The sequence below is a fragment of the Amblyomma mixtum genome, chromosome 4, assembly GCF_055824585.1.
Source record: "Amblyomma mixtum isolate Tamu chromosome 4, ASM5582458v1, whole genome shotgun sequence".
NCBI classification, from domain to species: domain Eukaryota; kingdom Metazoa; phylum Arthropoda; class Arachnida; order Ixodida; family Ixodidae; genus Amblyomma; species Amblyomma mixtum.
The window spans coordinates 160,544,591-160,556,851 of NC_143015.1; the positions used below are offsets into that span (position 1 = coordinate 160,544,591).

Here is a 12,261-nt window from a genome sequence, read left to right on the forward strand (position 1 = left end):
CGGGGATTCAGCCGCTCTCTCATTGGCTGCAGCTGTGCAACTGCGCCGCCTTCTCATTGGCTAAGTGACGTGACGCGTGCGTCGTCTGCTTATCTCTCGCGTTTCAAGGTCACGGCGCAGCTTCGGCAAGGCTCCGGCGATATCCGTGATTGCGCACACTAGTGCTAGCGCAGTAAAACAGCAACCCCATTCGTTTTCCTTCGTTCGGTAGGAAATAAAAACTCAGAAAGTCGCTTTTAATTGGTACTGGTTACAGTAGTCACTTGGATGGCACGTTAAAACTTCTCATTCTGGTCAAAAATAGTTCTGAAATGCAAGTGCTTGCATGTCTTACGTCACGCACTTTAGATTTGTCTCTTGTTTTTAGGAAGTGTCGCTTGAGAACGGATTTCAGTTTATTTCAACGCGTTGTCAACTGGAAAACGAAACAACCGCTACCCCCGTTCAGTGGAGCCTGTATATGGGAAAGCACTACAAGCCGCTCATAAATTGCCCATACCTCAGTGCAGGCGAAAAGCGAGCAATTGCATTCCACGTAAAACAGACACTGTAAGCAGCCGGGGCGTCCCGGTATTTAGCCGCTGTGTCTCTGCCTGAAGAACTGTTTTGTGGCAGGCTGCCCAATTACCTGGCTGGCTGGCAACCTGGCCAGTGTCGCAGAGTCGCAGGTTTGCACACTTTCCACTGCCTACCGGTTTGTGGGCATACTGCCCACCGTGGCAGGTAGCAGTTCACTTAATGATTGATCGCGAGAAGTTGCTCGGGAAGGGTAACACGAGTCTCACAAGCCCCACCGCTGGGAGAACCTGCCATCGCAGGGCAGTTGAGCATCGCTTAATCGCTGCACTACTGCGCCTGGAGTGGTATGACTCCTCAGGGATCAACGATTGTAAAGTGGAGAATCTCCAATTAGGCATATATAAGAGCATTAGCATCGCTATCCTAACAACCTCCATAGGTGAGCAATGGATCCGAACACCGGAACAAAAGTGAAAACCGAAGCGCTAGCGCACCTCATTCGCATTTGGCCTAACTATTGCTAACGAACTTTATCCTAACTAACTATATCATACCAAACTATACCCTACCAAACCTAACCATACCATACCCTACCCTACCGTACCATATTATACCATATCATACCATACCAAAGCATACCATACCATACCATATCATGCCAAACCATACCATGTTATACCATAACATGTCATACTGTACCAAACCATACCATATCATACCATACCCTACCATACCGTACCATACCATACCATACCAAACCTAGCCATGCCATACCATATCATAACAAAGCATACCATACCCTACGATACCATATCATATCATACAATAGCATATCATACCAAACTATGCCGTACCAAACCATACCATAGCCTACTATACCATATAATTCCATACCATATGTACCAAACCTAGCCATACCATACCATTTTTGGATCTTTGTGTTTGTTGCTTTTGGGGGCAGTGGTTTGTGGCGGTATTCTTATTCCGACATCGTTCCGAAGCCTACACCATTTCATTACAAAATGAGTTCAGTGTTTTTCTTTTCATTATTATTCGCCCCGCACAGCTGCTGGCACTGCCGACGGCCTCGATAACATCCGTAGCTGAGAGTGCACACCGTTCTAGCCTCTCCAGTTGTTGTTGCTAGTGTTAACCCTTGGAGCCCGTGCCCTGTGGAGAATAAGGCCATGACGAGCTTCGTTGTCTTGCGTGCAATATGAGGAATCAAAAGATGAGTGGGGATGTGTCGCGTAGACATTTCGCCGAGGTGCGCTACCAGCCACAGCCAGCTCCTGTCGTCCAAAGGTGAGCAATGTTTGTCATCCTTTGTACGCCCTACCAACTCCCTTTGGATTTTTACACACATCTAAGCCATGTATGTATCGGGTTTTAAAGATAATTTAGTCGTGGTTCAGCAGCCAAACAAGGTTTACTGACGAGGCTGTGAATTCTCATCCAACGCCACGTGGGTAACGTTTCCTTTTTTTTGCAAATTTTATTTGTTGTCTCAGTTTATTCGATTAGTCTTCGCTACGCATTGTGGTTTCAAGGGATATTAAAGGGGAATTCTAAGTCAGGCTAGAAGAATATGTTCGCGTCACATGATACCAAATATACAGACAGAGTGAAGGAGGGAGGGGAAAGCCTCAGGATGCTTGCGATGTTGTTTGTCATAAGTCATTTGTATCGAAAACAAAGCCTTAATAAGCCAAATAATGAAGTAACTGTGAAGTACACATGGTGCCACCACGTGGAGAGCAGTATAACTGCAGAAATTGTCGTACCCGTCAGTGGGCAATAACCGTCGAAGTACAAGGAAAGCCGTGCAGCGAGCGTAGCGGAAAATTCGAAGGAAGCTTCCTCTGCAATGTGCTTTCCTGGCACAAGCCTTCCTGCGCGCCTCCAGAGATTCATTGCTATCGCCGGCAGCGCCACTATAGGCACCTTTCCACGCGCACTTGCAACACGAAGGCGTTGGCTGCCCACAGCAGCTATTCAACTGTCATTCGTCGCCAAGATCTAGGCTTTAACTAAAGTCGGATACAACTTAAGAAGGCAGCGGCTTTTCCCCGTCAAAGGAACCCCTTTAAGCCAATGGCGTCGGCCGATTCTCGTGACCCTGCTAGTGTCACAAAGCAGGGAGTGGTAGATGAAAGGTGATAGTCCCCTCCCTCCATAGTCGGGGACAGACCCCTCTCTCCATTGTGGCACCGCTCCCGGCATTGTCACCCTAGCAGGGACATGAGAATCGGCCGACGCCATTGGCTGGAAGGGAATACTTTTGACGGGGAAAAGCCGCTGCCTTCTTAAGTAGTATCCGACTATAGGGGGTAGTACCTAGATCTTTCAAAAAAAATTTCAAGTAGTTGCCTCAGCTCAGGGGTTCAATGGCCCAGCTGCCGGTTGTTAATGCTGCCCAGGTCGGTCTGCTCAGCGCGAACCATGGATGCTCGGCGTGGCCGAGTCAAATGACGTCTTCCTTTGTACGGAGAAGCGGGGTAGGCCTCAGTTGAAGCTGCCTTGTCTCAGTGGCAGGTGCTGCAGCCCGCAGTCGGAGACAGGAAAAATGAATTCGTAAGGCGTATTAAGCAGCTCGAAAAATACACTGGTTCCTGTCTTTTGCGCATGTCAAGATGTATAAAATTAGTAACTAACTTCCCGCGTTCAGAGCCTTCAAAGTACGATAAATCTGTCATGTCGCTTCTTCGCCTAGCTGAAATCACAGGGAGTTCTGGTATCATTATCATCATGACATATATCGTGGAAACGCGTCCGACGCGTCATTTAACTTATAGAATCAGCCCGAAAACATTCTTTCCGTTGGTAATGACTTCACCTTGTCTCCATTACACACTAAACCCTAATGTAATAAAGAGCGAATAAGCCGCCTTCTAGCCGACTTCATTTATTTATTTATTTATTTATTTATTTATTTATTTATTTATTTATTTGTTTTATTGGGGTTTAAGTCCCAAAGCAACTCAGGCTATGAGGGACGCCGTAGTGAAGGGCTCCGTAAATTTCGGCCACCTGGGGATCTTTAACGTCCACTGACATCGCACAGTACACGAGCCTCTGGAATTTCACCTTCATCGAAATTCGACCGCCGCGGCTGGTATCGAACCCGCATCTTTCGGGTCAGCAGCCGAGCGCCGTAACCACTGAGCCACCGCGACGGGGCCACTCCCTTTACGGAGCAGGCTATGCTGCCCAAGCCCGGGCTAGATTTCAGGTACTAAAAATACGGAATAATTATGTTGGCAACGGAATCAAATTTCTTGTTCATAACATGCGAAGTTCTAGCAGTTATGAAGATTTCAAACAAGGTTGAAACCGCGGCTACAATATTCGCAAAACTCAAGACCTCCGGTGCCGCGTTTAAACGCTTCATCCCGTTGCTAACTGCATCGAAGTATTATGCTTTAAAGTGGGAATATGCCTCCGTTGCCGAGGCTCAGCATTCCGTATATTTGGCGATCGAAATCTGCTCCGGAGCATGGGCAGCATATCCTACCACTAAAAGCCATAAAAGGGAGTGTCCTTGAGGACAGCTTACTCCCATTTTAATTACTCCCATATAGGCCTATTGGTATTTAGAGTTTTCCAACGTACAGCTTTTGTCAAAAGTTTGGAACCCAGGGGGCTCGCTTCTGAGCCCCACTGTGTGGTTCGTGACGCATCTCCAGCGCTCCAAATTTCCTCTGGGTAAGAAGCTTTCTGGTTCTACCTCCTTCAATGTGTAGCACTTCCCAGAATGCTTCAGGAGTCCCACTGGAAGGCTAAGAAGTAAACCCCCTGGGCTCTAAACTTTTGGCAAAGACTGTATGTTCAAAACACTGCGCATATAGAACGAAGAAATTCGGTCAGCAAAGGATCAAGCTGTATATCCCGTAAAGGTGCAGTGAAAAGGAATCTGAACTCGTCTTTTTGCCGCGGGAACTCGATCCACACGTTCCGAGCATTCTTAGAAACTGCGGCTTATTGCCCTGTGTGGCCGATTTCCCTAACTAAATCGAATTAACGTCTGACTCCCGCCTTTCTTTTTTTAGTTCTCCCCGTACGGTGGGCGGATTCGACCAACGCGGGGAGTGCCTTTCAGCCAGCTCCGTGGAGGCTTTGCTTTCGGTTTATTTTGTTTTTTTATTTTTTCGTGAATAAATAGTTTCATTCCCAGATAATATAGCCGCGAAATAAGCCCGCAGAAATAAAAATACGCGCGGACTATTTGCTACTACGGATTACTACGTATTAATCCGCCGATGGCAGAGCGGCAAGCCGCCATGGGACTGGGTGAAAGGCGCTCCACTCGTTGGTCGACTCCACCCACCGCACGGGGAGAATTAAAAAAAAAAGGCTGTAGCCGGACGTTAATTCGATTTAATTAGGGAAATCGATCACACAGGGCACTAAGTCGAAGTTTCTAAGAATGCTCGGAACGTGTAGATTGAGTTCCCGCGGCAAAAAGACGAGTTAAGATTTCTCTTCACTGCACCATTAATAGAACTCCTCTCGAAACAACATCTGACGCGAAAATACGTACAGCCGTGAGCAATACGAAAGAGAACAAACGTGTACAAAAACAAAAGAGAATTTTCTTGTTATTTCTCCACAAAATGTCAGAAAGACCTTTTCATATTATACAGCAACTGAAAAACTAGATAGAAAACAGAACGAAATGTGCTTGTCATGCAGAATTATGGAGTAATCAGCCAATTAATGCCCAAAATTTGTTTCCCCTTATGATTGTACACTCTGTGGGACATCTTCCTTTTGTGTAGCATGTTGAAGAGAACTGTGAATATTAACAATGCTTGCGGGGCGGCTTCGATCCCCACATTCGAGGACTGCCACGACGGTTATTCCAGACCCTTTTAGTGCGAAATTACTAGTTCCCTAGCAATCCTGAAAAAGCTGATGAATTTCTGAAGCCTAGATCTTTGACCTTTGGCCCTTGACCTTTCACCGCGGACCTTTGGCCCTCTAGTTGTAATGCCTCGTACACGGTGTGGCTAAGCAAGTGCTTTCGAACGTCAGGCTCGGTTTACTGGCGTTAAAACTCTGCAATTTTTTTTTATATGTGGTATTCAACGTTGGCATGAAACCACGGTTACTTGGCGCTCTCTAGACGGCCGGTTTGCAAACTGTAATGTCCGTGTGGACAATTGGGTCACAGTAGTGTCAGCCAGAACTGTGATGTAGCGCATTATTCCAAAGAATCAGCTTCAATGATAACGTTCTTTTATATTCAATAAACGGAAGCTCAAATACTGACTTTTTTTAATCGAGTCTTTGTCTCAAACTCACGAAGATGCAAGCTGATCACTTACTCATAACGCTCTCTCTCTCCAAGTTCGATACGAAAAACCAGCAACGCTAGAGGTACAATCAAGAATAAGTAAAAACCTGAAAAGATTTTGGGCATGTAACCTACTGTAAATAAACAGAAATTTTTATTCAAAAATCACATATAAAAATTCACTCCTACTAATATTTGCGTTAATGCAAGCAGTGTGCAGTAGTGTAGACGTGTGAATATAATTTTCTTTTCAAAGAAAGAAAGCACCTCCGTGAACACAGGCTTCTCCTAAATATTGAAACAGGTCACGAGTATGCCATCAAAAGGCGTCGTTTTGCGGCACTTAAACTCGGTGAAAAGGCACGCTGTTAACATAAGAATATCCTCCAAAACAATCAAAGGAGGATTTTATTTGCATCTCTTGTCAAACACGCCTACCTCGTTTCTTCTCTTGCGCAGTGAACAAGTCGTTTCTACAAGGACGCGATCTCCCCGTGCCGAGCTGTGGCTCAACGTAGGTCGAACATGTAACCTTAGTCTCGGAAATTTTGGAATGGTGAGTACTCCACACATTGTTTACATTGAAACTTAAAGGGAGTCTTTTAAATTTTGCTGCTACATTTACACCTGTACGTTAGCTGACGCATAAGTGTCAAGTCTAAGGCTGTTTACTAGACAGGTTACTCGTCCACTGCGCCGCTATCGGTCACAGATAAAAGTGAGCCTCTAGAACACAGAAATGCCACGCGACGACAGGGGTCACGTACTATGGGCAGCAAAAGTTTGCGGGAAGCAAGTGGGCGGGGAAAAAAACCTCAATACGGTGCACTCACGTAATCCGATTGCGTGAAATGTGTCAAGCTATTAGGAGACGTGCATGCTATATCCCCTAATAACAATACCACACGACCATCGGTCGCGAAACAGATCTACAATAATTTCTTTTCCGAGAACACGCGTCGTGTACAATTGGTTGTCGTTAGCACATTGTCAGGATATCGGGGATGGGAGTCCGGCATTGTTCAAACGAGAAAAACGTCTTATAATAGCATTTTTCAAAAGCATGCTCCCGAATTGAAGCCATTTTGCATATATTTCACTCGTAAGTTCCACATTTCGCCACCACATCGTCTTTTGTGAACTTTATGTCACGATAATATTAGAAGCATACGGCCATTGATTGAAAAAAGACGTGCTAAACGCTAAGCTACGGCTTAGCTTGGCTTAAGTTCAACGAGAGTCAAACGCCAAAACGAGCCTTTTACACGCCCAACTGGACACAGCGTCTACGGCACCCCTACCGGCCAGACGCGGCGGGTGTGTGGCTCTCCCATTAGTATTGAAGAAACGTAGCTGGTTGGGCCAGTTGGTGCATGGTAAGTGAAAAACCAGCGAATAGGACGCGTTCACAAGGAGAAGTACACAGGACAACGCTTCCAGCGTTGTCCTGTGTACTTGACTGTGTACTGGACAAGCGTTGTCCAGCGTTGCCCTGTGTACTTTCTCCTCCTTGTGAACGCGTCCTTTCCGCTGGTTTTCTGCCCTCCCATTAGGCCCCTGCGGCGCGGGAACTGCCTCTGCACTATACTCTTTACTGTACTAAAATATGTACTCTTTTGCTGACGCAGGGTTTAGTGGAGGCTTTGACTGGCGTTGGCTTGCTGGACCTTGGAGAGGTCTACAACACCAGCTTATCCTCCATCTCGCAGCTGATCACGACTCGTTGCGTCGGTGGTCTGCTTGGAGCCCTCATTGGTGGGTATACCTAAGTCCTCTCAAACCGGAAAACTGCAGCGCTCACTATGTCATGGAAGTTTCGAGCACGTCCAGAGGCATGGTCCCATTTTTCGTGGCGTCCTCAGTCAGCGGTGCGCTTTGCACTGATGCGAAAAGATGGTTCCGTCTTTTTTCTTTTCTCTTAGCCCACCCCTCGCACGTTCTATCACACTGGTGTTATGCCGTCTATCGCTCGGTGCAGCCTTTTACAATGCGGCACTTATTCCTCATTGGCATGATCGACAGCCCTGCTTGTGACATGTGTGGCTGCGAATAGACAACAGAACCATACCCAACAATTGTGGACAAAACCATTTTTGAACGAAAAACCATTTATGAACGCAATTTTTCATGTAATGCAAGATTTCATTATGATATCTTGATCAATATATCCGCAGATCTTCCAACGGCAGTCTTGCATTTTTTTCTATTATTGTGTTTTTCTATCGTCAAAAGCGTTCCCCATTGGTTTTCTGGGGAAGTCTTAGCTGTTTTGATGTGACCGATGAAAACATTTCAAAATAATTATTTTGCAATATATCAGAAGAATGGACCATTTCCTTCAAATTTTCTCTAGGAGTATATTATAATTTTCCAATTTTTGCAATTTTTGTCGAGAATGTTGGACATGGCTTACCACGATTCAGCTGTGCATTAGTCCAACTCGACCCTCGCCCTACGAAGAACAGTCAAATCCCCGGTCTTTGATCACAGCGATCGCCATCCTTGAAGGCATAAAAAGTGTTATAAGGGAGTAATTACTCATTGACGTCCACCCGAGCGCAGCCATACGGCCACAAAGGAAAGCTATACAGCTTTCACAGAAAAGTTTCTGTGAAAGCTGTATAGCTTTCCTTTGTGGCCGTATGGCGGCGCTCGGGAGGACGTCAATGAGTAATTACTCCCTTATTACAAATCTACTCCACCTTGGGGAATTCCTCTAAATATTTGGTCATAAAAAGTGTTGTTTCTATTCTTAAGGGCATCGTGTTTGTGCGTTAGAGTGTGACCTGGGAAAACGCATGCGCATACCTGATGCAATTGCTCTTCATCCACTTCCCTCACTTTCATCTTTTCCTGTCCTCCAGTGCATGGCAGCCAACCGGAGCACACCACTGGTTAACCGCCTTCTTTACCCCTCTCTCTGGCGCTCCAGGTTTTCCAAGACATTCCTAACGAGAAACTAAAACCTCAGCGAGTACTCGTTCACGCTCCTGCACATGCTTCAGTAAAGTGCGATGAAGGTATAAAACAATAAGTTCAAAAAATTCTAAACCTACTCGATGTCACACATAAACTCGATTGGAGCCCGCTCCATCGTTGTAGTTTACTCTAGAAGCGAAGGTATGTCGTTCGTAATTCAAGAAATATGCTAATTTCTACATTGAGATGCATTCGGTTCGATGACAGTTGCTCGGGCTAGCGTATGAGTGAAAAGTTCTCTTTTTGCAGGCTGCGGTATACGTCAATATGAGCAGCAGTTCCCGAAGCATGCTGAAAGAAAAGTTTATTGGCGTGCGTGTGTATGTTTGTTATTTCCATTACATTTGCTCCTCGCCATAGAGTATTCCATCAAACCCTGGACTATATTTATTGTACCCTCACAACTCTTGCGCAGGGGGAAAGCTATACGACACGTACAACACCCAGGTCGTATCCATCCTGGTCACGGCGCTGAGCTGCTTCGCAGCGCTTACGATTCCACTTAGTGGAACCCTAGTGCTGGTGCATGTCATGATGTTCTTCACCGGAATTAGTCTACGAGCCTTTAGCACGGGTGAGTCGGGCGATTTCCTCTTCCTGTGGGGGCGCTCCTCACTGTGCCCATCGGTACGTAAAATAAAAAAGCGGCATTAGTTATTACGAAACGAAGGGACTGAGAATCGTTACTCACTACGCGTTCCCTTTAGGATTTATCTAATCAGCCTGATTGAGGAAGGATTTCGGTTTGGTGTGGGGGCTTCCGAACTATAGCTTATCAGCGTCGAGGTGAAGTGGCAGAATATTGAAATCGGGGGGGGGGGGGGGGGGGGGGAAGTACCATACAGCTTGCTCAAGAGACCCAGAATGAAGAAAAGGCCAAGACCTACTTTGCCGTTGTTTTTAAACAGCATAAAAGCAGGAATTCTTCCTCTGAGGTTTGCGCTTATGGCGAAGTGCTTATTAAAAAAAATTAAGTTAAAGTTCATTGCCGTCGTGTGGGCGCACCAGTATTATAAATTTTCTTGAATTTAGTCTTTGCTCCGGCCGTGCTTTGTAATGTTTCGTTTTTGTTTACGACTCATTTCGTCATCTCCCATTTGTCACTGCTCCCTTTGACATCGGTCTTGATTAATGACGTCACACTTTCGAAGGGATAAACACGTCTATGAAGCCGCGTACATCCATAAACGCCTCCCACAGATATGCAGCAGTTCCAGACTGGCGAGGAAGTCTGAGAATGACTGAGCCCGACGATGAGTTTCACATACCTGAGAAACATCCTCAGTGCTGCTTGCATCTTGGGAGCAGAATCGTGGTGTGGTTGGCAAACAATTGGAGGATCGTGACCTCTGTGACGCGGCCGAACTGGGCGTGGCTCCATTAGTGTGGTTAGCTACGGCGCCGCGTCCAAACCGGTGAGCCCTGTTGTTGGTCGTTTGCTTCAGCACCTGCTGTTGCGGTCGTCCTCCCGACTGTAGTGACGGCCTAATGAAGCCAAGCCGAAATTAGGCATTACAAAATAAAGTCCTTCATCGAGGCAACGCTAAACGCACCAAATTTGAAGACGGAAATTGTGAAAACTCACTGACAGCTTATGCAGAGATTCCAGGATTCCTTAGTCGCAATGCTGCCATAGAATATTGCAGATTATTGTCATGTAAAGCTCTGCACATTTAAAGCCAGGATGGCAATCGAAATGAGCTCCGTCTTATCGGGCTTCATTGGCGCGGGAAACTCTCTTACAGTGTCATTGTAGTTGGTACTTACACGCCTTCAGACAGACGCAAGGCCTGGAAAAATAGACGTTACCTTCAGTCCCTAGCTGTGCTGTAGCGTGCACTGTTCACAGCGGTCCCATTCCTGCTATGGATAAAAGAAGCAGTAGTTTCTACACGCCGTTTGGCATGCCAGTCTAAAGCAAAAGTTCAATAAGCTTTGGGTTTAGACTCGATTTTTTTAGTGACTAAGCGTGACTAAATGTTCCAGGCTAGCGTATTGACTTTTTTTCTCCTCTTGTTCTTCTTGACCTCAGGCTCAAACGTGTGGATCTTGAAAATGTGGCCCAAAAACTCCAGCCCTGCGCTACAAATTCTCCACTTGGCCTCCGGTGTGGGTTGCCTTGCCGCTCCCATAATAGCGAGGCCATTCTTATCTACGCAAGCCACCACCGCCAGCACAAATGCAACTATGCAGATGCCCAATGCCAAATGGAATGGCACAGACTACTTGCCCATAGAGCCTCTGGAATACCTCAATGTAACGGTCTTTGACGACGCTCCAACCGATAGCACAATTTACTATGCGTTTGGAATTGCTAGCGGCTTCCTCTTCCTCGTAGTAGCTTCCATGGCCACCTTCTACTTCATCGACAACACCAGCTTCAAGACGCGGACAACAAATGCCGTGAACAGCGTTGCGAAGAGTACAGAGGAGTCAGCTGGATACATACGCTTCGCTCGGATACTGTTGGCACCGCAGTCAGCCTATATCTGCGTCTATGTCGCCCTGGAGTGCACAATGGCACAGATGTTGACGGCGTTCGCCGTCAAGTGCGACCTGCACTTCCCCAAGCCTCTGGCCTCTCGTCTTGTGGCCGTTTACTTCGGTTGCTTCGCTGCGAGTCGCCTGGTTGCTGCTGCTGTCACGGTCAAGGTGTCCGCCTTCTCCGTGTTGGTCGCGTCGCACATCCTTCTCACCGCAACAGCTGCTGTCCTATTGGCGTGTGGTTCCAGCATTGCTGCAGCTTTGTGGGCCTGCAGTGCCTTAGTCGCTATTGCCGAGGGTCCTCTAGCGCCAGCAGTGACGGCCTGGGTAGGGAACCACATCAACATCAGCAACAAGATGATGTCGATACCGGTGGTCGCTGGAGTGCTTGGATCTCTGTCGCCTCCACTTCTTGTGGGCCGGTTCTTGGACAGCAGGCCGAACGTTTTCTTATACCTTTTTTTCACTGCCGTTATGCTGTCGCTAGTCTTTTTCGTAAGCATGTGCTTGTATGTGCGAAGGAAACCTTTACTGTATGAGAACAAGGAGCTAAGCACGAAGGTCGACGGTGAAAATCCTGACCAAACGCCTTACGTGCAGGCAGAGGAGCTTTGATAAGATAATTTTTCCTGAATAAAATCTTTCTGACGATTACATTACTTTCAAATGCAAAATTTAAGCGCAGCTCATCAGCTGTTCCAGCTTTTCGATAGATTGGGGCAAATAATTCGAGCAAGACATGTATGTACAATTACAGACAACTTATAATTTTTCACACATATTCCTTCTTGAATAAACACTCCACTAAGAGTTCTTGATTGTCATGAAGAAAGCTTTGTGGTCGGAAAAATAGATGGATATATGCTCGACTTGCTGCACCAATGTTTGGTTCTCAAAGACGAGGTCTATACAAGTATTTCGCGAGGTTGTCACAGCCTTGTAAGGCGTTACGACCTAGAGGAATGGGTTGTTCTCCCTCATAA

The 12,261-nt window shown here is 46.5% G+C and overlaps 1 protein-coding gene across 1 annotated transcript; it reads left to right on the forward strand.

Moving 5' to 3' along the window:
- The first annotated feature begins 1,750 nt into the window (after positions 1-1,750).
- LOC149349020 (solute carrier family 60 member 1-like) lies at positions 1,751-11,893 on the forward strand. The gene is made up of 5 exons (XM_089585972.1): positions 1,751-1,824; positions 6,275-6,371; positions 7,444-7,570; positions 9,210-9,368; positions 10,827-11,893. Exons 1-5 carry the CDS (start codon positions 1,751-1,753, stop codon positions 11,891-11,893), a joined length of 1,524 nt encoding a protein of 507 aa, XP_089442098.1.
- The last annotated feature ends 368 nt before the right edge of the window (positions 11,894-12,261 follow it).

What these genes read in the sequence shown, in the direction of transcription:
- LOC149349020 (XM_089585972.1), top strand. Translation starts at nt 1,751, where the DNA reads ATGAGTGGGGATGTGTCGCGTAGACATTTCGCCGAGGTGCGCTACCAG. An exon ending in CCAGCTCCTGTCGTCCAAAG is followed by an intron (nt 1,825 to 6,274) that starts GTGAGCAATGTT and finishes TCTCTTGCGCAG; the next exon opens with TGAACAAGTCGTTTCTACAA. An exon ending in TCTACGAGCCTTTAGCACGG is followed by an intron (nt 9,369 to 10,826) that starts GTGAGTCGGGCG and finishes TCTTGACCTCAG; the next exon opens with GCTCAAACGTGTGGATCTTG.